The 19,166-nt window shown below is 57.0% G+C and overlaps 1 protein-coding gene across 1 annotated transcript in view; it reads right to left on the bottom strand.

Moving 5' to 3' along the window:
• Positions 1 to 4,749: 4,749 nt before the first annotated feature.
• WNT3A (Wnt family member 3A) overlaps positions 4,750 to 19,166 on the bottom strand; it is a 38,576-nt gene continuing 24,159 nt past the window's right edge. Inside the window, exons 3-4 of the mRNA XM_029942573.1 lie at positions 11,509 to 11,774; positions 4,750 to 5,229 (exon numbers count right to left, since the gene is read on the bottom strand). Of these exons, the coding sequence (XP_029798433.1) occupies positions 4,750 to 5,229; positions 11,509 to 11,774 (746 nt within the window). The remainder of the gene's footprint in view (positions 5,230 to 11,508; positions 11,775 to 19,166) is intronic.

The following is a 19,166-nucleotide window of genomic DNA, read 5'->3' as shown; positions in this document are numbered from 1 at the left end:
TGGAGGGAAACTGAGGCCAGCTGGCAGAGATGAGGGTTTTGCTTCCTCATTCACCCAGGCTCTTCCCAGCCCCCCTTGTCCGTACACCAGGCCTGCTCTGTGGCCCCTTGGGCCAGGGTCACCCCAGCCTGGCCCCTTCTGGTGGGGGTTCTCCTCTCTCCGCCCTGGAGCCGTGGAGAGCTGAGACCATCTCCATGACTGTCCTGCTCCCAGGCCTGCGCGGGGCCTCACACCCAGCACCCAGGTCCCTGATAAGCGGTGGGTCCTCAAGCCAGCACCTTGCCCTCTCTGAGTCCCTGGGGGACCGAGCTCGGTCTTATTAACCCCTCAGGGTGGCCCTGCCCCTGCATCCTCCCTTGTGACCTTGTGGCCATGCCTACATCTGCCCCCACCCCACCTCCCTCTCCAACCCTTTCATCTGTGGAGCCCCCAGCACCTGGCTCCCCGCAGGTGCCAATTAGGGCGGCTCCTGCTTGGGCCCTGACTCAGAGGTGCTGCGTGGCCACGGCTGTGGCTGTGGCCGCGCTGCCTGTGTGTCGTGGATGGAGCCCAAGGGTGGTTGGAGGAGGGCACCTGTCACCCCCTACCTCCAGGGCCTGACACTGTGTCGAGTGTCTGATCCAGCTTTATAGCCCAGGATGGCCTTTAGGCTGCGTTCAGACTCTCCTGGCAGGACTCACCCCCTGGAGGAGGTGGCTGCCCAGGCTCCTGCCTCTGCCTGAGCCCTGTGCACTTAATCACTGGCTCCTTCTTTACAGAGCATTGGCCAGAAGCCCACCTGGGCCAGTTGACCCCTTGGGGCCCCAGCCGGGTATCCCCGGTGGCCAGCTGCAGCCCCAGGGCAGGGGGTGACCCAGCCTGCAAATCGCCTGGTGACCACGAGACGTGGCCTTGGGGTGGGATGTGGGAGAGCCAGCCTTGTGAGCTGGTATGTGATTTGGGCTGTGGTGGAGGGGTACTGGATGTCCAGGGCAAGGTCTGTGTCCTGCCCCCTGCGCCGCTGGGCCCCATAGGTCCTGTCCCCAGGGATGAGGCCATGGCTGCCCACCCCCACCACGCCTCTAATGGCCTTCCCAGTGCAGGGCTCTGAGGGATTGGACCCCCTTCCTGCCCTGGGTTTCCATCCTCTTGTCCTGGACCCGCTTCCTGCCCTGCATCTACACCCCGTTGAGTGGGACCTTGTTCCTATCCTGGGTCTGCACCCCCTTGTATGGGACTCCCTTCCTGCCCTGGGTCTGCACCCCCTGTCTAGGGCCCTTGTCCAGCCAGCTGTGTCCTTTCTACAGAGAATGGCCCTTCCCCTCTGTGCTCTCAGGGATGCCCTGGGGCCCTGACACTCCAGATGCTGAGCTGGCTGCACAGAGCTTCCCTCCCCCTGCCCTGGTGAGACCCCCTCCAGCCTGCCCCCTCCAGTAAATGGCCCCTGCAGGATGGCTGGGTGGCTGTGCGGGGGGCGGGGGGGGGCTGACCTCGGAAGGGGTTGGGGGTGGGCCTCCAGCCCTCAGCTTCCCTGTCATCTCCCTTCCACCCCCCACCCATCCAGCCTGTTACCCCACTGACTCCTCCGAGTCCTTCCTCCCTGTCGTGGGTCTGGTTGGATATCAGGGCATGGCACACAAGTGGCACAGGTAGGGCAGAGGCAGGAGCAGGAATCCTGCACCTGGCTGGGAGAGGTGAACGCGTGGCCTTGGGAAAGCCCTGGGTCCCACGGCCGCTCAACCCTGCAGACCTCACATGCCCCGAGTTAGAGTGGCCGTGGGCAACAACCACAGGCAGACTATGTGGGGCTCTGGCCAGCAGGATGCCTCACTTTTCTGGGGGCTTTCCCTGCCTGGCCTGAAAGCAGGGTAGGGGCCCCCCAAAGGTAAGGGCGCCCCATCCTCATCCCCAGGTCCTGAGCAGGGTGCTGGGACACAGCCCAGCATATGCTGAAAAGCTGCCGCCCCTGCCACGCCTTGCACACTTGAACTATGCCCTGCCATGGAGGGGAGGCCAGGCCCCCCGCCTGAGGGGGACAGGAGCGGGTGGGGCCCCTGGGGGACCCTGGCCTCAAGCAGTGGCTCTCTGCCAGCATGAGATGTCCCTCACGGCCTCCAGGCTGGATTCCAGCCATGTGAGCTATGACTTCTAAGTTGCCTTGGCCAGAGGCAAGAGAGGCCGGGCCCAAGAAAGCGCCCTGATTTCCAGGCTCTGTCTGGGCTGGTGAGTCTTGATGGAGCGCGTCTGTCTTGCCTCCCACCCAGGCCAGGCTGCCGGAAAACCCTGTGGCTGGGCCGTGATGAGGACCTCACCCAGGGACCACGCAGCCAGCACTGGAAGGTCCACTGAATGAGTACGCTGTGGCTATTCGGGGATGTGTGGGAAGGCCCTTGGCACCAGTGATTTGTGTGACGTCTGCTCGCTGCACCGAACACCCCTGGAATCAGGCAGGCCTTCCTTCCCATCCCCCGCACCCCTTTGGTCCGCAGGCTGCCCTGCCTCAGGCCTCAGGCCTCCCTCATTTCGTTGGTGGCCATCCCTCTTCCTTGTCCTGGACCTCCGGCCTGTGGAGCCCACAGAGAGGCCCCAGGGGTCCCCCCACTCCTCCGTCGCGGCCTGCAGACGTCTCCCCTCCCAGAGGCCGCCGCCAATCCAGCCCCTGTGCCTCGCCAACCCAATGCCAAAAATCCAGGACAATCCAGGCTCGTTTGGTTCTTCCTCTTTCTTTTTTTGTTTTGTGTTTTACTTTCCCAGTTGTTTGAAACTCACAAGCTATGACTAAAATAACTTCTTTCATAGAAAGAAAAGGGAAACAACAACAACACATCTGTTTGTCTAGCTCCAGTGTATGGTGGCTATAGCAGCATCGGAAATAAAGTTAAAATCAAAACGCACAATTCAAGGCAGAGGGAGGTTGTGTCCCCAGAGGCGTGCAGGGCACCTTGCCTGGGCGCAGGCCCTCAGGGCCAGGGCCTGGGGCACATTTCACAGTGGCAGAGGCTGGGCGGGGACAGGTCTCCCAGTGGGAGGTCCCTGTGGCCAGTGGCCAAGGGTCCGTCAGCCTCTGGTTCCCAGGCAGGGCAGACAAGTCAGGGGAGGCTCCAGGACTGTGGCCACCAGTGGGCAGGTCGGGCACGCCATAGCCACAGCAGGAGCTGGGGTCAGTCCTGGCCACGGTGGGGGAGGGGGAGGGAAGGCCACCCCTCTGGGGGCAGTGGGACCTTTGCCTTCCGCATGGGCGTGGACTTTCCTCCCCAAACCAAACCTCCGAAACAATGTAGCCCAAATCCAAGTGAGCCTCTGAGGCAGGGTGTGGTCCCATGGCAGCAGAGAGGAGTTGCTGGGGCAGCCTGGCCCTTTCCCTGCCTTCCCCTTACAAGGGGCTGTGGACCGGGGAGGTGGGGGAGGTCCAGAGGCTCAGAGGCAGACAAGGGTAGGGCTGAAGTCTCCAGTTCCAGCTTCACTCCTCTCCGGTGGACGGGAGATGCGAGGACGGGGAGGACAGTGGGCCAGGCAGTCTGCACAGTAGAGGTCACAGCTCAGCAGGCCTGACTGGCTCCTGGGTCCCTGGGAAGATGGCCCCGGGGGCGGTCTGAGGCCAGAGCACACAGCAGCCAGGGCCCAGCAAGGCCTCGGGGGCCAGACCCCTCTGCTACAGGGCTCCTTGTCTTTTCCCCAGTTCTTGGGGCTCGGCAAGGTGAGCGTCGTCCTGGTAGGGTTCCTGGTTTCGAGCTGTGGCAGATGCCAGGCTTGGGGGGGGGGGGTGTCACAAGGCCTCCAGGCTCCTGAATTATTGCAGAGCACCAGACTTGGAGGGTGGACCCCAGGACCCACAGGAAGGGGTGGGAGGACAGGATGCCACCCCAGGGGTCCTCCCGGCTGGTTTTGCCCTGAGAAGCCGCTCCTCTAGAGCGAGGTGGGATAGAATCTAACGGGTGGGTTGGAGGACGACAGCACTGGAGCCCCACCCCCAGAGATGACCCCTCCCGACCCGGAAGCTCCACCCACGGACTCTGCCCATCCGGGGAGGAACCCCATCCCCATCCGGGAAGCCTGCACTGTGTAGAAGAACCGCATCCCATTCAGGAACCTAACCCCTGCCCTACCACAAGGGTACCCTTCTCTCATCCAGGGAAGTCCCAGTCCTGGAACCCCGCCCCCTGAGAGAAGGGAGAAAGCAGAACCAGTCGGAGGACCCCGCCCCTATTCAGGGAACCCCATTTCCGCCCTTCTAGGGAGGAGCCCACCTCCCTCTAGGAGCCCCACTCGGAGGCCCGCCCCCAGAGAGGAGCCCCGCCCCATTCAGGGAGAAAATCAGCATTTGTAGGGCGGCCCAGTCCACATCTAGGAAGCCCCACTTCTGCTCTTCTAGGGACGGGCGGGGTGAGGGGACCGGCCCCCATTCACGAACCCCAGTTGGGGGCCCCACCCTATCCAGGCAGGCCGCAGTCGTCCCGGTTCAGGAGCCCTGTCTCCCCCCCCCCCATCCTGGGAGGAGTCCTCCCCCATCCGGACTCCCAGATGGAGCCCCGCCCCCAGACGGAGCCCTGCCCTCCCTATCCAGGGCGTAGTCCTCCCCCAACCGGGACTCCCAACTGGGGGCTCCGCCCTACGCAAAGAAGAGCCCGCCCCTACAGAGGAGCCCCGTCCCCGCCCTATCCAGGAAGGAGCCCCGCCCCCACAGAGGAGCCCCGCCCCCGGAGGAGAGCCCCGCCCCCGCCCCCACAGGAGCCCCGCCCCCCGCAGGAGCCGCCGGCCAGGTGGGGCGCGCTACTTGCAGGTGTGCACGTCGTAGACGCGCGAGCACTCCTGGCAGCTCACGTAGCAGCACCAGTGGAAGACGCAGTGGCACTTCTCGCGGCGCCGCTCGGTGCGCGCGTTGTGGCCACGGCCGCAGCACAGCAGGTCGCAGCCGTCGATGCCGTGCGAGCTCACGTTGCAGGTGCGGTCGCGGGTGCCGAACGAGCCGGTCTCGGGGTTGGGCTCGCAGAAGTTGGGCGAGGCCTCGTAGTAGACCAGGTCGCGCTCCGTGGGCACCTTGAAGTAGGTGTAGCGCGGCCGCAGGGTCTCCACCCAGCCGCGCGACTCTCGGTGCTTCTCCACCACCATCTCCGAGGCGCTGTCGTACTTGTCCTTGAGGAAGTCGCCGATGGCGCGGAAGTCGGGCTGCGACCACCAGCAGGTCTTCACCTCGCAGCTGCCCGACAGCCCGTGACACTTGCACTTGAGGTGCATGTGGCCGGCGATGGCCTGCGGGAGCCCGCCAAGGAGGGGCGTCAGGGTCGCCCCGTGCAGCTAGTATGCGCGGGGCGGGGGGCGGGGGCGCCCTCCCCCCAGGGCTGTGCTCCTGGCCTGTGGTCCCACCGCCCCATATTCTCCTGGCAAACGCAGTGCAACTTGTTTGCTCTATAAAGTCCCCTCTCCGTGCGTCCCTGGCGCCATCTCATGTGTGTGCAGCGGGTGCTGGAGCCCAGGGCCTTCCCTGGCTGACCCAAGGTCCCCTAGGGTAGGGCCCCGACACCTGTCTCTCTCCTTGGCTGGGTCTATGACTGGGGGAGGGAGGGAAGGGACGGACAGTAACCATCAGGGTCAGGACATGCAGGAGGGAGGACTTTAATTCTGACCTGGAGAACCCAAGACCGCAGCCCAGAGGATGTGCACATGGGCTGCTGGCAAAGCTTGCGGGGAGGGGCAGACCTGAGCACAGGTAACAAGGGTGGCTTGAGCAGAGCCCCTTCAGGGCGCAGGAAGTTGGATTACGGGCTGTAAGGGAGTAAGAAGAGGAGGGAAGTCGTGCAGGGGGACAAGGCTGGGGCATCTTGGGGTCTTTAGGGATGTGTTTCTTTCCTCTGTTTTTATTTTTATTTATTAAAAAAATTTAAGTTTATTTATTTATTAGAGAGAGAGAGAGCGAACAGGGGAGGGGCAGAGAGAGAGGGAGAGAGAGATCCCAAGTAGGCTCACACTGTCAGCACACAGTAGGGCTGGAACTCAAACCGTGAGATCATGGCCTGAGCCGAAACCAAGAGTCAGTTGCTTAACCAACTGAGCCACCCAGGCACCCCTCTTTCCTTTTCTCTTTGAAGGAAGGGATGGGGTTGGGGGCGAAGGGGCCTGTGACTCAGTCCGAACTAAGGTTGCACTGTCTACTGTGGCGGACACCTGCTACCCACAAGCCCTTGAGATGTGGCCGGTCCACGGTGTGGCGTGCTGTATGTACAAACCGGATGCTGGCTTGCACAGGGTCCCCGGGCCTCATGCAGGAGAAGTCTGTATGTAAGATATCTCATTCACTGTTTTCATACTGATTGTGACCATTATGGCACTGATAACACGCCGGTTGATATATTGGCCTTAATAAAATTTCATGGTAAAACTAATGCCACCGATTTCCTCTTTAAATGTGGCTACTACAAAATGCATGTGTGTGTGAGTCCCATTATACTCCTATCAGACGGTGAGGTGAGCTCTGCGTCTGGATGCTGCCTGCACCCCGTCCCCCTCAGCCGTTTGTTTCTGCCACACTTCCCTCTCACACTGGTCCTTTGTGGGGGTGTCTGTAATGACTGCATCCCTCCCCCCGTTAACTTCAGCCTCCTATCCATTTTCTTCTTTTCTCCAGAGCAGAGACCTCTGCAGTCTCCTTAGCTTTACTTTATCAAAGTTTTACGTGCATTAGACTCTAAAGGGGCCAAGGGTTCCTGAGCTTGCTCCCTTGCCCAGGCACACACAGCACCTTGCTGGCAGCCAAGGCAAAGTGTGCCTCTGACATCTCTAACAGACTGTTTGTCTTGCAGCTCCTTGAGTTTGAGGGGTTTGGCAATGTCTCCCTTCTTGCCATGGAGGGTGAGAAGTCAGCTCTTTATCATCACCCCCAACATGTTAATGCACACCTTCCCAGCCCCCTCCACCCCAGGAAACTAAAGCATCATCAGTTAGGCCGATATTAAGTGCTGATGCTATTGGAACTGTGTTCAATGTTATACCCTGCTGAGCCCTGTAATAGGGTATGATTACTTTTCCTTTCCTACAAAACTTTCTTGTTGCTGTTTTTAACGTATTTATCCAGATTCAGGCTCAGACTTCCCCCGAACTGTGTAAATATCCTCTTCAAGATGTTTAAAGATGTCTTCTCGGAGACATCTTTTTCAGAGACCATCTGATACATTTTGTGAAATGTGCATGTCTGAAAATACTGTTTTTCTACTTGAAAAGTTTAGCTGGGTATAAAATTCTTGGTTTACGATATTATTTCCCTTCCAAACTCTGAAAGCAACACTCCATTTTTATTCCAGCTTCCATTGTTGTTCTTGGAAACTTCAATGCCATTTAGATTCCCAATCCTTTGCATGAAACCTAAGGCTTGGAGGGCTTCTCTGTGTCATAGGTTGTGAACTTCATAATGCTAGGTCTTGATGTGGGTCTCCTTTTTCATATGCCAGTTACTTATTTGGCCTGTTTGGTTGAAACTTGTGATCTTCGGTCCTGGGAACCTTCCTGCCTTCTTTGCTGACTTCCTCTTCTTCATGGTTGCCATTGACTCTCTCTGATAGAACCTGCATATCTCCCTTCTTTCCTTTTCCATCTCTTTGTTTTTTTCCGCTACTTTGTAGAAGGGTGTCTGAAGTATTTGCCAACCATTCTGTTGGGAGATTTGTTTCTGCTATCCTACTTTTAATTTCTAGCAGCATTTTTTCATCTCTGAATATTCCTTTAATTTAACATCCTGTTCCAATTTTATGGAAAGAGTATTTTATATCTCTTGGGATAGTGGTAGTTTTTCTAAACTCTTTTCTTTCTTTTTTAAAAATGTGTTTATTTATTTAGAGAAAGAAAGAGAGACTGCAAGTAAGGGAGGGGCAGAGAGAGAGAGAATTCCAAGTAGGCTCCATGCTCATGTAGAGCCTGACTCGGGGCTCAGTATTATGATCCTGAGATCATGACCTGAGCCAGATCAAGAATCAGACACTTAACTGACTGAGCCACCCAGGTGCCTCTAAAATCTTTTCAATTTTTTTTTTAAATATGATCTCTTCACCAAACATGGAGCTTGAATTCATGACCCTGAGATCAAGAGTTGCATGGCTTCCCCAATGAGCCATCCAGGTGCCTGAAATAGTGGCAGTTTTGAAGTTTACATCTCTCTTTACAATGTCTCTTTCCCATAAGTTTTATTTTTGTTTGTTTTGTTCTTTACCTTTGTGGTTACAGGAGGCGTTCCTTAGATGTCCTGTGATCCTTGGTTGTCTGCTCATATTTAAAAGCAGGATACTAGGGGTCCCTAGGTGGCTTAGTTGGTTAAGCGTCTGATTTGGCTCAGGTCATGATCTCATGGCTTGTGAGTTCAAGCCCCATGTTGGGCTCTGTGCTGACAACTCAGAGCCTGGAGTCTGCTTTGGATTTTGTGTCTCCCTTTCTCTCTGCCCTACCACACTCTTGCTCTGTCTCTCTGTTTCTCTCTCAAGAATAAACAAACATTAAAAAACAAAATAAATAAAAGCAGGATAGTAAACTTTTTTTTGGATGCTCATGTGCTTGGTGGGGACTTGTCAGCATGGCCCTCACAATAGAGCAACGTGGATGCATTATTTCATGGGGGAATCCCAGGTAGGTCTAGTTGAGTCTCCTCTTGGGTTGGTCCAGTTCCCAAGGGAGAGTCTTCTACTCCCGCCTGGAGGGTCAAGCTTCACTGTGGCGTATGAAGACCAGGAAGAGAAATGCATGTGTAGAAGGAGCCTACTTTCACTTGGGAAACCTCACCTTCACCCAGGCTGTGCTTGGTGTCCCTCGGTCCAGACACACTGTGCTTTGCCCTTCTCAGAGACTACATCTCCAGACTTCTGCCATGGGAAAGGAGGGGGTTGCCTGGATGCAAGGAGATGGACAGACCACCTGGCGGGCTATGGATTGCTTTTAAAATAGATGATCAATACGTCTTCCTGTTTTTAAGACCCAGTGTGTATCTGTACTTTTCAAGACACCTGGTACTAGTAATTCCTGGGTTGGCTGTCCAAGTTCTCCTCTACTGGTTTCAGATTCTGCTTTCTCCTATGACCCACTTATTCATGGATCTGCTTCTCAATTTGCAAACTTTGGCTGCCATTGTTAGGTGCTGCCTTCCACATTGATAGGCGCTCTCATGTATTTCTGTGTGATAGCATGCCTTTGTTGTCATTTTGGTGGTGTTCTGAGAGTGTGCAGAGGGAAATGCTTGTGTTCACTTTGTTGTCTTTCACTGGGATTCCTCCCACATCTTTCAGTTCTTCACTTGTGATGGGATTGTTTCCTAAGTATATTCTTTGCTTTTTATAGTTTCTAGTTCCCCGCTGAAACATTCAGACTCACATCTTGTCTTTGTAAACCTAAGTAAGCACATATATTTTTTCACAATCTGTGTCTCCTCATTGTGGTATCTGGAGTCCCTGTAGACTGATTTCTGTGATTTTTGCTGATGATCACTTGTGCTGTCACCAGCTCATGTGACAGGCTATCTTTGATTACATGTGGTTGAAAAACGATTTATAGAAACACGTTTTAAACCTTGAATAAGGTTATGATCCTCCAAAGAGGATTTGCCTGCCTTTTCCAGGTGCGTGGGAAAACCAGCAATTTGGAATCACCGTAATCTGTTCTCAGATCTTGAGATTTTTCTAGCCGGCACATGTGCACATGGGCTGGGCTACTTTTGGTTTTCCTTTACTGCTCAGGACCCCGGGGCTGAACTGAGGAGTGATGTCCTAGAGATAGCACCCTTGCTGGGCCCCTCAGCTCTGCGTGGCTACTGAAATGCAGCTCAGCGCACGCACTCTGTTCCAGATCAGCAAATGACTCCCGGACAAAATCTGCCTTGGGTGCTGGGCTCAGAGTTTGCCTTCTCCTGGCCCTCGGGCTGCTAATTCCTCACTCTCTGAGGTTACTCATTTGATAAATATTTGATATTTGATATTTGGGAAGTAATATACATACAAAAAGTACAAATGACATAAATGCAAAACCTGACAAAATTTCACAAACGGTCGGCTGCTGAGCACCAGCTCGCCAGAAACTGCCATTATGCGTCTTCTAGTAGCACACTTGCCTTCTCAGCCCCTGTGCCTTTTATAGCTGTCCTTCTATGTACAGAAGTTCTTCACTTTCATGCCGACCACTTTAATACATGTTTCTTTCATTATAAGTGCTCTTCGTGTCCTGTTTAAGAAATCTTTGGGACTTTGGGGCTTAGTCGATTAAGTGTCCAACTCTTGATCTCGGCTCAGGTCACTATTTTTTGGTTTGTGGGATCAACCCCATGTTGGGCTCTGCGCTGACAGCACGGAGCCTGCTTGGGATTTTCTCTCTCCCTCTCCTTCTTTCCCTCCCCAACGCGCTCTCTCTCGGTGTCTTTCTCTCAAAATAAATATAATAAACTCACACACACACACACACACACACACACACACACACACAAAGAAATCTTTGCCTATTCCAAGGTCACAGAGATGTTCTCTCATGTTTTCTTCTTAACAGTTTTGTTTGGTAGTGTTTTACCCTTTCCACTTGGATTTGTAATTGAGTTTCTGTATGGTGTGAGGTAGGGCTCAGGTTAATTTTTTCCACCACGTCGTTGTCCAATCCACCGAGCACCATTTACTGACAAGAGTGTTTTTTGTCTGCCCTGGACCACTCGTCCTTGGGCTAAGTCAGGGGACTGTATACAGTGGGCATCTTATGCTTTTAACAGGGCCCTTTTCATATTTAACAGGGCACTTTGTGCTTGTCGCCAACACAAAGATGAGTCACTCATCTTGTCTCCTGTTGCTGGCAGGTGAGCCAGCCAGTTCTAAGGCCGGCTCAGTCTGCTTGAGCTCTCTGGGTCCCCACGGGTCCCTTCACATAGGGGGGCGGTCAGTCCTCTGGGTCCACTCCTTTCAAACAGGGCTGGTAGAGCCCTCCACGGCTTGGCCCCTGTTTTCTATTCTTCTGCTTTCTGTGTTCTATTCTTCCAGACAGCCTCACTTGCAGTCCTGTCCTCCACTCTGGGCTGCCCGAGGCTCCTGGCCTCCCCCCACCTGGATAACTGCCGGGGACTTTGCACACCTCCTCTCAATGCCGCTGCCAGCAGGAGGATTTTCCTGAGATGCCAGCCTGGGGTGTGGCCCCTTTCGGTGCCTGAGTCACCTTGCGAGTGTGCATTTCCTTATCACAGCTGTGTGTAGTGGGCTCGCCGTCTTCCTCCCTGCACTTGCGGGCACTCCTGCGTGGCCCCACTCCTGCATGGCCCCTATCCCACCTGCCTTCCAGTGGCCTTAACTGCATGGGACTGTGTCCGACAGTCAGCCCTCCCACATCCTGCTCAGAAAGCTTCTATTTCCCTGGAGCCTCAGGAATATGGCCTGAGGGGTTTCGCAGCGCATCCCTCAGACCCCACAGGCCCCCCCCAGGATGCACTGGGCCTGGATGGACGACCCCTGTGCACCCCAGGGCGCGCAAGAGTGTGGTCATAGTCCGGCCCCATGGCCCCCCAGGACCAGCCAGGAGCCGTCAACATACCTGGCGACCGGCCTCATTGTTGTGGCGGTTCATTGCTGAGCGGGCGTCCGGCCGGTTCTCCCGTGCGTCCGCGAACTCCCGAGACACCATGCCTCCGAACTCGATGTCCTCGCTGCAGCCGCCCCATTTCCAGCCGTCACCCGGGGAGCCCTGGTGGCGGCTGCTGCAGCCGCAGATGGCGGCGGAGCCCTCGGCGCAGGAGCGCGTCACGGCGAAGGCCACGCCGGCAGAGGCAATGGCGTGCACGAAGGCAGACTCGCGGGTGGCTGTGGAGAGAGGCGACCGGGTGGGCAGGACCCGGCAGGGCTGGGGTGGTAGAGCCCAGGCTGGGGTGGTAGAGCCCGGCCTGGGGCCTCACCGCCCCTTTCTGGGCGGGGCCTAGGCACCTGGAGTGGGCGTGGGTGACGGAGGCCAGGCCCGGCTGCAGGGGACAGGGGTGCCCCACGCAGACAACCCAAGGAGGAGGGTGGTATCAGGAGAAAGTACTTGGAGGGCCCATGGGCCCCGGGAGAGATGCTGGACATCACTCCTCGCGAGGAACCAGGAGGACCCCTGTCATCTGAAGGCCAGATCAGAGCCAGTGCTGGCGAGACTGAGAATCTGAGCTCTGTGCACTGCTGGGGACCTTGGTGCTGTCTCTAGGACAGCAGTTGGATGGCGTCCAGCAGCCATGTGCCTGCCAGGGGACCTGGCTGCTCAGCCGGGTATTCACTCCCGAGGATGCCGAGGTGTCACCGAGACCAGGAAGCAAATGTCACGGTTACATTATTTGTAATACCCTCAGCCTGGAGGCTCCCAAATGTCCATCAACAGGCGACTGGACAGAAAACTGTGGCTTGAAATCAGTGAGTCCCAGGGACATGATGCACACAGCCCGGTGACTTGTCAGCAAAGCTGTGTGGCCTGCTTGGAACTTGCTAAGAAGTCTTACAAGTTCCCATCACAAGAGAAACTACTGTAACCATGTGGTGTGATGGATACTCACCAGATGATCATTTCATTTTGCAATATATACACGTGGATGTGAGGGCCGGCTGGCCTTCCACACTGGGCGTGGGGCACGTGCCCTGCTGCGTTCCCACATCGGTCCCGGGCAGCGGGCCTGGACAGGACTGGGGGTCCAAATGGCTCCCATCATGGGGACGCTGCGGCCTCGTGAGCCACACCAGTGCCCTGGGGGTTTTGGTCCTGGGAGGGGGTAGGCAGCTGGGCTTCACGCTGGGGGCTGGGGGCTGCCCCGCATGCTTCCCCGAGCCCAGGGGAGGGGCATGGGAGCCGCGAGGGCTCCGGCCAGCAGCACGCACACACTAAGACTTGCTCGTCACTGAGAAGCGCACGTTTATCCATCCTGCACTGCCCCTCCCCCTTCCCTGTGAGCCCAGCCCTCAGCACCGGATGGCTGCAGAGGCTTCTGGTTGGAACCTGCACTCCCAGCCTCCGGCTTCCCCCCTCCACATGCATGTGCTACACGTGTCACCGCGCACACACCCGCACACACCCGCACGCACACATGCCCACATGGGCTGTTTCATTCCACCTGGTCCTGCCTGGTCCCCTCAGAGTTCCTGGCCCTCTGTCCTTGCTTCACCTGCGCAGGGCCACCCCCCCACTCAGCCCTCGTCCTTCCCTCGGGCCACTTGCAGCGGCTCCTCTGGTCAGTGCACCTGCCCTTCCTCTGTCTGCTCTTCCAGGCTCTTCCATGCAATCCAGCTGCGGTTGGCGCCTGGCCTGGGAAACCCTCTCCTCCTTGGTCCTCTCCCCGGCATGAAGCTTCCGGGGGTGGGGGGGTGGGGAACGGACTGTGTTTTGTTCATCTTTGGTTTCCAGTCCCCATAGATGGTGGGTGGGGGGCGAGGGCCTGGCCTAAGCAGAGGGCAGGGGCCTGGGCTGGGACCGGGAGGCCCAGTAGGGTCGGAGCCCACGCAGGACGGGCCTGCACCATGGGGCTGGGTCTCTACCCCAGCCTGCTCAGCATCCTTCACTGCCTCTTTCCCCGAGGCCTAGCCAGACGGCCGCCTCCCCCAGATGCTGGACGCCCTTGCCTCCCTTTGCTCCGTCATACAACCGTCAGTTCTCAGGCAGGCGTGGAGCTGCCTTCTGTGGGCCCAGGGCACCGTGAATGAAGGCCAGCGTGCCCTGGACGTGGAGCCCTTGCTCTTCTGTCCCTGCACTCTAGCAAAACCCACCTTTATTTTGCCTTCCCTGAGGGTGGTCTTGGCTCCTTGCTTCCTCGCCCCTGCGGAGCCCGGGCCTGGGACCTCTCCCGCCCTCTGTGCAGGGGCCTGTGGGCTGCTGGGATGGGCAGGTGTGTCCCGAGCACTCCTGGAACCCAGTCTACACAGCCCGATGCCTTCCCCCATCATGCTGCTTTGGGTACCCTACCCCTGCCCGGGGGGCCAGAGCTGCTCCTCCTGGAAGAGACTGCCACCTCTCCTCTGAGAGGCTTCTGGGATAAGCTGAGAATCAGCGAGCCTGGGGCCTTGTGCCTCCCGAGCAAGGGCAGGGCGCGAGGCTGCTTATCAGGGCCAGGCTGCCAGACACCCTCCACGGGAAGGGAGTGCTCGGGGCAGGGGGAGGAGTCCCCCTTGAACTTGGAGAGAGAACTCAGTCCTGCCCTGCTCTGTCACCAGCTGGCTGTGTGACCCAGCCCCCGCCTCCCTCCCCGTGGGCCTCAATCTCCCCTCTGCCCGGGTAGGAAGGGGTCGTCACACATGAAGTCCCGAAGGGTGACGGTACCTCGTAGCCCACCTCCAACTTGCTCGTGAGGGAAAAAAAAGCCTCTAAGGAGAGACCACCAGACTCGTGGCCAGAAAATGGTGAGATGGCTGTTCTGGCACAGAAAGTCTGCTTGAAAATGGAAGGCGCAGCCTCCAAGCACTTTGGGAAAGGCTGTGAGTGGCATTTCAGACACCTGGCCCGCACCACCTTACCCAAGGGGCGGGGGCCGCTGGGACCAGAGCAGTGGACAGGTGGCCGGCTGCGTGATGCAGCTCCTGAGAACATGCGCCAGGGACACTATGGCGGCCTTCTCAGCAAGAGTCAGGAAACATCAGACAAGCGCAAGAGGCCTGACCTGGGTCCTCCTAGTCTTGGGGGCACGAAGGGCCAGGGCCAGGCCTACTCAGACGGGGTCCCGGACAGGTGGAGAGGCAGGGAAGCCTGGGAGAAGTCTGGAGGATACTTGGCACAGACAGATCTTTGTGTTGAGGATGCAGCTAGGGTTCCAGCACTGGGGAGGTCTGGGAGGGCGTGTGGACTCTGGACACCGCCGCTGCCATGTTTCTGTGTCTACAATTCTTTCTAAAGAAGAAGTTTAAACGCATGCTAAGGTCACACGGAAGGAAGACCCCTGGCATGGCCAGGGGACACCTCTCAGTAGCAGTGGCATCTGACCCCTGTGGCGGGGGGGTTCACCTGGGGCAGGAATCACAGGGCATGCCAGAAACCGTGTGTGTGTGTGTGTGTGTGTGTGTGTGTGTGTGTGTGTGTTGGATAGAGCCCATTGCTTTTCCCAGAATTCCACAGGGGTTTGGAATCAGAAGGTCATGAGCCCACTGCTGGTGTAGAAGCAGGTAGGACAAAGCTCCCTGAGGCCATGCGGGGGAGGACGGTGAGGACTGAGACCAGGGTCTGGAGTCCTGGCAGCTGCCCCCGCTGCAGGAAAGTTCTTAGCCAGTGACAGCCGCTGTTGACACAACAGAGGCAGCTAGGGGGCGGGGAAGGGAGCCATTGCCCTGTGGGAAGGGAATCCCATCTTTGGAATGAGGCTGGAGACACCTCCCTCATGCCTCTGTCACTGGCACTGGGCTGCTGCCGGTCAAGAGAGGAGGAGGAAAGCCCCGGGGCCAATGCTGCCATGTGCCCAGTGCCTGAGACGGAGTCGGCAGGAGCCTTCAGAGCTGCTCAGGACTGCTCTGCTGGCCCTGGGATTCCTCTTCCCGCCAGATGGGCTCTGCCTCCCTGGGGCTCAGAACTTCAGGACTAGACACATCTTGCTTCCACACTCAGATCTCATAGCCTTGTCAAGTACCAGAGATCATTTGAGGACTGAATTAGGACTGCCAAGGCTTGTTGCTTTTCCATGAAAGGATAAGATATTAAAAAAATGACTATCATAATTTCAGAAGTGAGGTCATGGTTGGGAAAAGGAAGAAGAAAGGGAATTTAGTGGCAAAATCATTCTGTGAGTTAAGCATTCTCCATGGGGAAAACCATCTTTGCCAGAAATTTGCCATTGTTTCATTACTAATTAGTTACTGAGTTCATGCAAAGTATCAATGATCTATCTTTCCTTCCATTCATCTACCATCTATCCATTTATTCATCTATCCATCCACCATCAATATGTCCATCCACCCATCCACCACCAATTTATCCATCCATCCAACCATCCATCCATCCGTCCATCCATGTATCCAACCATTCATCCATCCATTTATCCATCCATCCATTCACCCACCATCCTGACATCCACCCATCCATCCAACCAGCCATTTATCCATCCAGGATCTGAGAGTCTATAAGAAGCTAGGAATCAGGTACAGAACTAGGCATATGAGGTGAGTAAGATGTAAGGTGTCCATTCTCAAGAACCAAGGTAAGAAATCTGCAAGAAAGTGATTGCTGCTCTATCTGATGAAATTTCTAACAACCCAGGCTTTTCAAAGTTCAAGGAACTACCTGTCTAATTGTTAATTAAGTAGAAGCTGGATGACCCACTATCAAGTGGTTTCTGCACTTGCAAGGAAGGGGGGTGAACCAGGAGAATCACTAAAGTGAGAGACTCTGTTGTTGTGGATCAAGTTCTTTGCTTTGGGCTGTGCTAAGTCATCTGTCTTTGGGATCTTACAGTTCATGAGAGATAGAATAGGGGAAACAATGACACACACTGGCAGTGTGAACTCTGGGGCAGGCTTGGGATGGATGCATGGATAGATGAATGGGTGAGTGAGTGGCTGGCAGTCTGGCTGGATGAATGGATGGATGGATGGTGGATGAATGGATGGATGGATGGTGGATGGACTTACGGATGAGTGGATGGATGGTAGACAGACGGATGCGCGAGATCTGGGGTAGCCGAGAGAGTCCTACGCGGCGAGAGCTGGGGATCTAGCAGAGGGCAAAAAGAACTACTCAGCAGGGCGCCATCACATCCAGGCCAGTGGAGCCCTGGGTGTCACCCATGAGATGGGCTTTGACAGTTACTTTGCTTGCCTGGGCTTCAGAACTTTAGAACGAAAGAGATCGTAACAAATTCTTGCTTCTAGATTTGGATTTCACCGGCTTGTCAACTACCCAAAATCATTTGCGGACTGAATCAGGATTGCCAAGTGTTGTTACTTTTACTATTTTGTGAGAGGATAAGACATATAAAAAATAACTATCATAATGTCAGGAAAGAACCTCTTAACAGGAAAAAGGGGTTTTTTTCCGTAGTACTTTCTGTTGAAGAAGGTTCATCTTTCACATTTCACCATGAAGCTGGCAGCTGGCAACTGTTAGTTGAGCACTGACCACGTTCTAAGTGGACAAGAAGCCTGCAGCCTCTGTTCTGGGGCTGGCCTTCCTGTGGGGACGTCACCCAGGGGGGCTGTTTTGCTAGGACCAGCAGGCACCCTGCCTTGAATCTGAGAGAAGCGGCTCAGGCAGGAAGAAGTGTGCTCCTCTCTGCCGGCTGCCACCACCGGTCCTGCGGGCCCCCTTCGCCGCAGCACGCAGAGGCTCCGAGTGGGTTAGCCACGGACCCCGGGCTGCCCAGCAGTGAGTGCTGAGCCCAGACAGGGTGGAGGGAGAGGCTCCTGCACCCCAGCAAGGGATCCTGAGACTCCACCAGGCTGTGTCAGTGGCTGCGGCCTGCAGGTGACTGGCCCTCCTGTTCTCTGCTGGGGGACAGCTGCGGGAGCTTACACTGGATGAGGGTAGGGACACTCACGTATGCCCCTGTGACGAGACTATTAGCCTGAGGGGGCGCTGGAGTGGCCTTTCTAAGAAACAAACGTGACCTCTGGCAGCATAAGTGTCCGTAAGGGTCTGTGGTTCAGATGTGGCCACGGATGGATGAGGCGGAGCTCCCGGAACGTTCTGTGTCTGCCTGGGTGGACGCCTTGGGAAACGCCGCAGAGAGGGCCTGGGGGCTGCCCGGCAGCACTCACTCCAGGCAGGTATCACTGCAGACACTGGCCCCGGGGCCATAGTCTGGGAAGGACACCTCGCCTCTAAATGGTCCCCAGGTGACTCTGATGCAACCCTGGGCTGAGCCCACGGGCTCTATCATGCCCTAGGGCGCCGTGACTCGCAGATTCACCGCCCTCCTCAAGATGGTGGCCAGACCCAGCAGGCCTGTGGAGGGAGGTCCCCAAATGGCACCCAGCCAGGAGAAGGGGGGGAGCATGGGGAAGGGGAGGGGGTCTCTGATACCACCTCCTTAACAGAGGCGTGCAGAGGGCCAGCTTGGAGTGCTCTGACACCTTACCCCATCAGAGGAACGTGGGGGGCCGATATGGGGGCTCTGACCCTTCCCCCATCCGAGAGACTTGAAGGGCTGATATAGGGGGCTCTACGTCCTATCAGAGGACTTGGGGGGCTGATACAGGGAATCTCTGACACTTCCCCCATCAGAGAGAAATGGGGGGCAATATGGGAGTCCCATCAGAGGGACTTGGGGGGTTGAATTGGGGGCTCTGACATCCCTCTCAGAGGGATGTGAGGGGGCTAATATGGGGGTCAGACACCACCTCATCAGAGGGACTTGGGGGGCTGATATAGGGGCTCTGACATCCCCCGCTTCCTGCATGGGCTCCAGATACTGTCTGTCCCCTACATGAAACCTGGCCCCTGACTGCCAGCCTCTGGCACTTAGGGGCCTTTCTCCCATCAAATGGCTACAGGGAGGGACCTGGGCTCAGAGCAGGGTGGGGTCTGAGCGCCCCAGAGAGCTGCAGGGCCTGTCAGAACCTGCTTGGCTGAGCAGAGGCAGAGGAAGGGTCCTCTCAGGTGAGCTCGCCTCCCTAAGGCTCCTTGGGACCTCGGGCTGTGTCTCTCCCTGGGCGGGGCTTAGCTTGGGGCAAGACCCCCGTGGCACTGAGGCTGGTGCTGCTTACATGTGTGCAGCGGGGGCGGGAGGCCAGGCTCTCCTGTCTCTGTGGAGCCCCCCCACCCCCACAACATTGCCTGCAATCACAGTGGCCCTGGCCAGGGCAGCGGTCCTGGTCCTCAGCTCCACCCCTGGACCACCTTGCAAGGAGGCTCCCTGAGCACACCTCTGTGCGGCTTCCCTCCCCTCAGATGTACGGGGTGAACCCCCAGCCCTCACGGGGGCCCTGCCTAACCTGCACCCACCATGAGTCCTCCCAGTGCTAGGGACAACCAGCGCATCCCTGGTGGTATCCGGGTGCCCACAGCCCACGGCCCTTCCCAGAGCCTGCGCTGGGGCTGCCGGGTTCCTGGGGGTGCCCAGCCTCCGTGGAGGCCTGGGGCGCCCTCAGCGTGCGGCACCCCCAGCATACACAAGGCACAGGCCACAGAGAGCTCTCTCCCTCATTTGGGGCCTGCCTACCGGGCAGGTGAGGCCCCGGGGAAGGGGAGGACACAGAAGGGCAGGTCGAGGGTACCCTGCCTCTCTCCCTCCGCCCCTGCCTGGGGGCAGGAGCCAGCAGACG

Source organism: Suricata suricatta, chromosome 6 (genome assembly GCF_006229205.1).
Source record: "Suricata suricatta isolate VVHF042 chromosome 6, meerkat_22Aug2017_6uvM2_HiC, whole genome shotgun sequence".
In the NCBI taxonomy this organism is placed as follows: domain Eukaryota; kingdom Metazoa; phylum Chordata; class Mammalia; order Carnivora; family Herpestidae; genus Suricata; species Suricata suricatta.
Note: the sequence above shows the minus strand (reverse complement) of the source record. Positions and strands in the feature narration are given on the sequence as shown.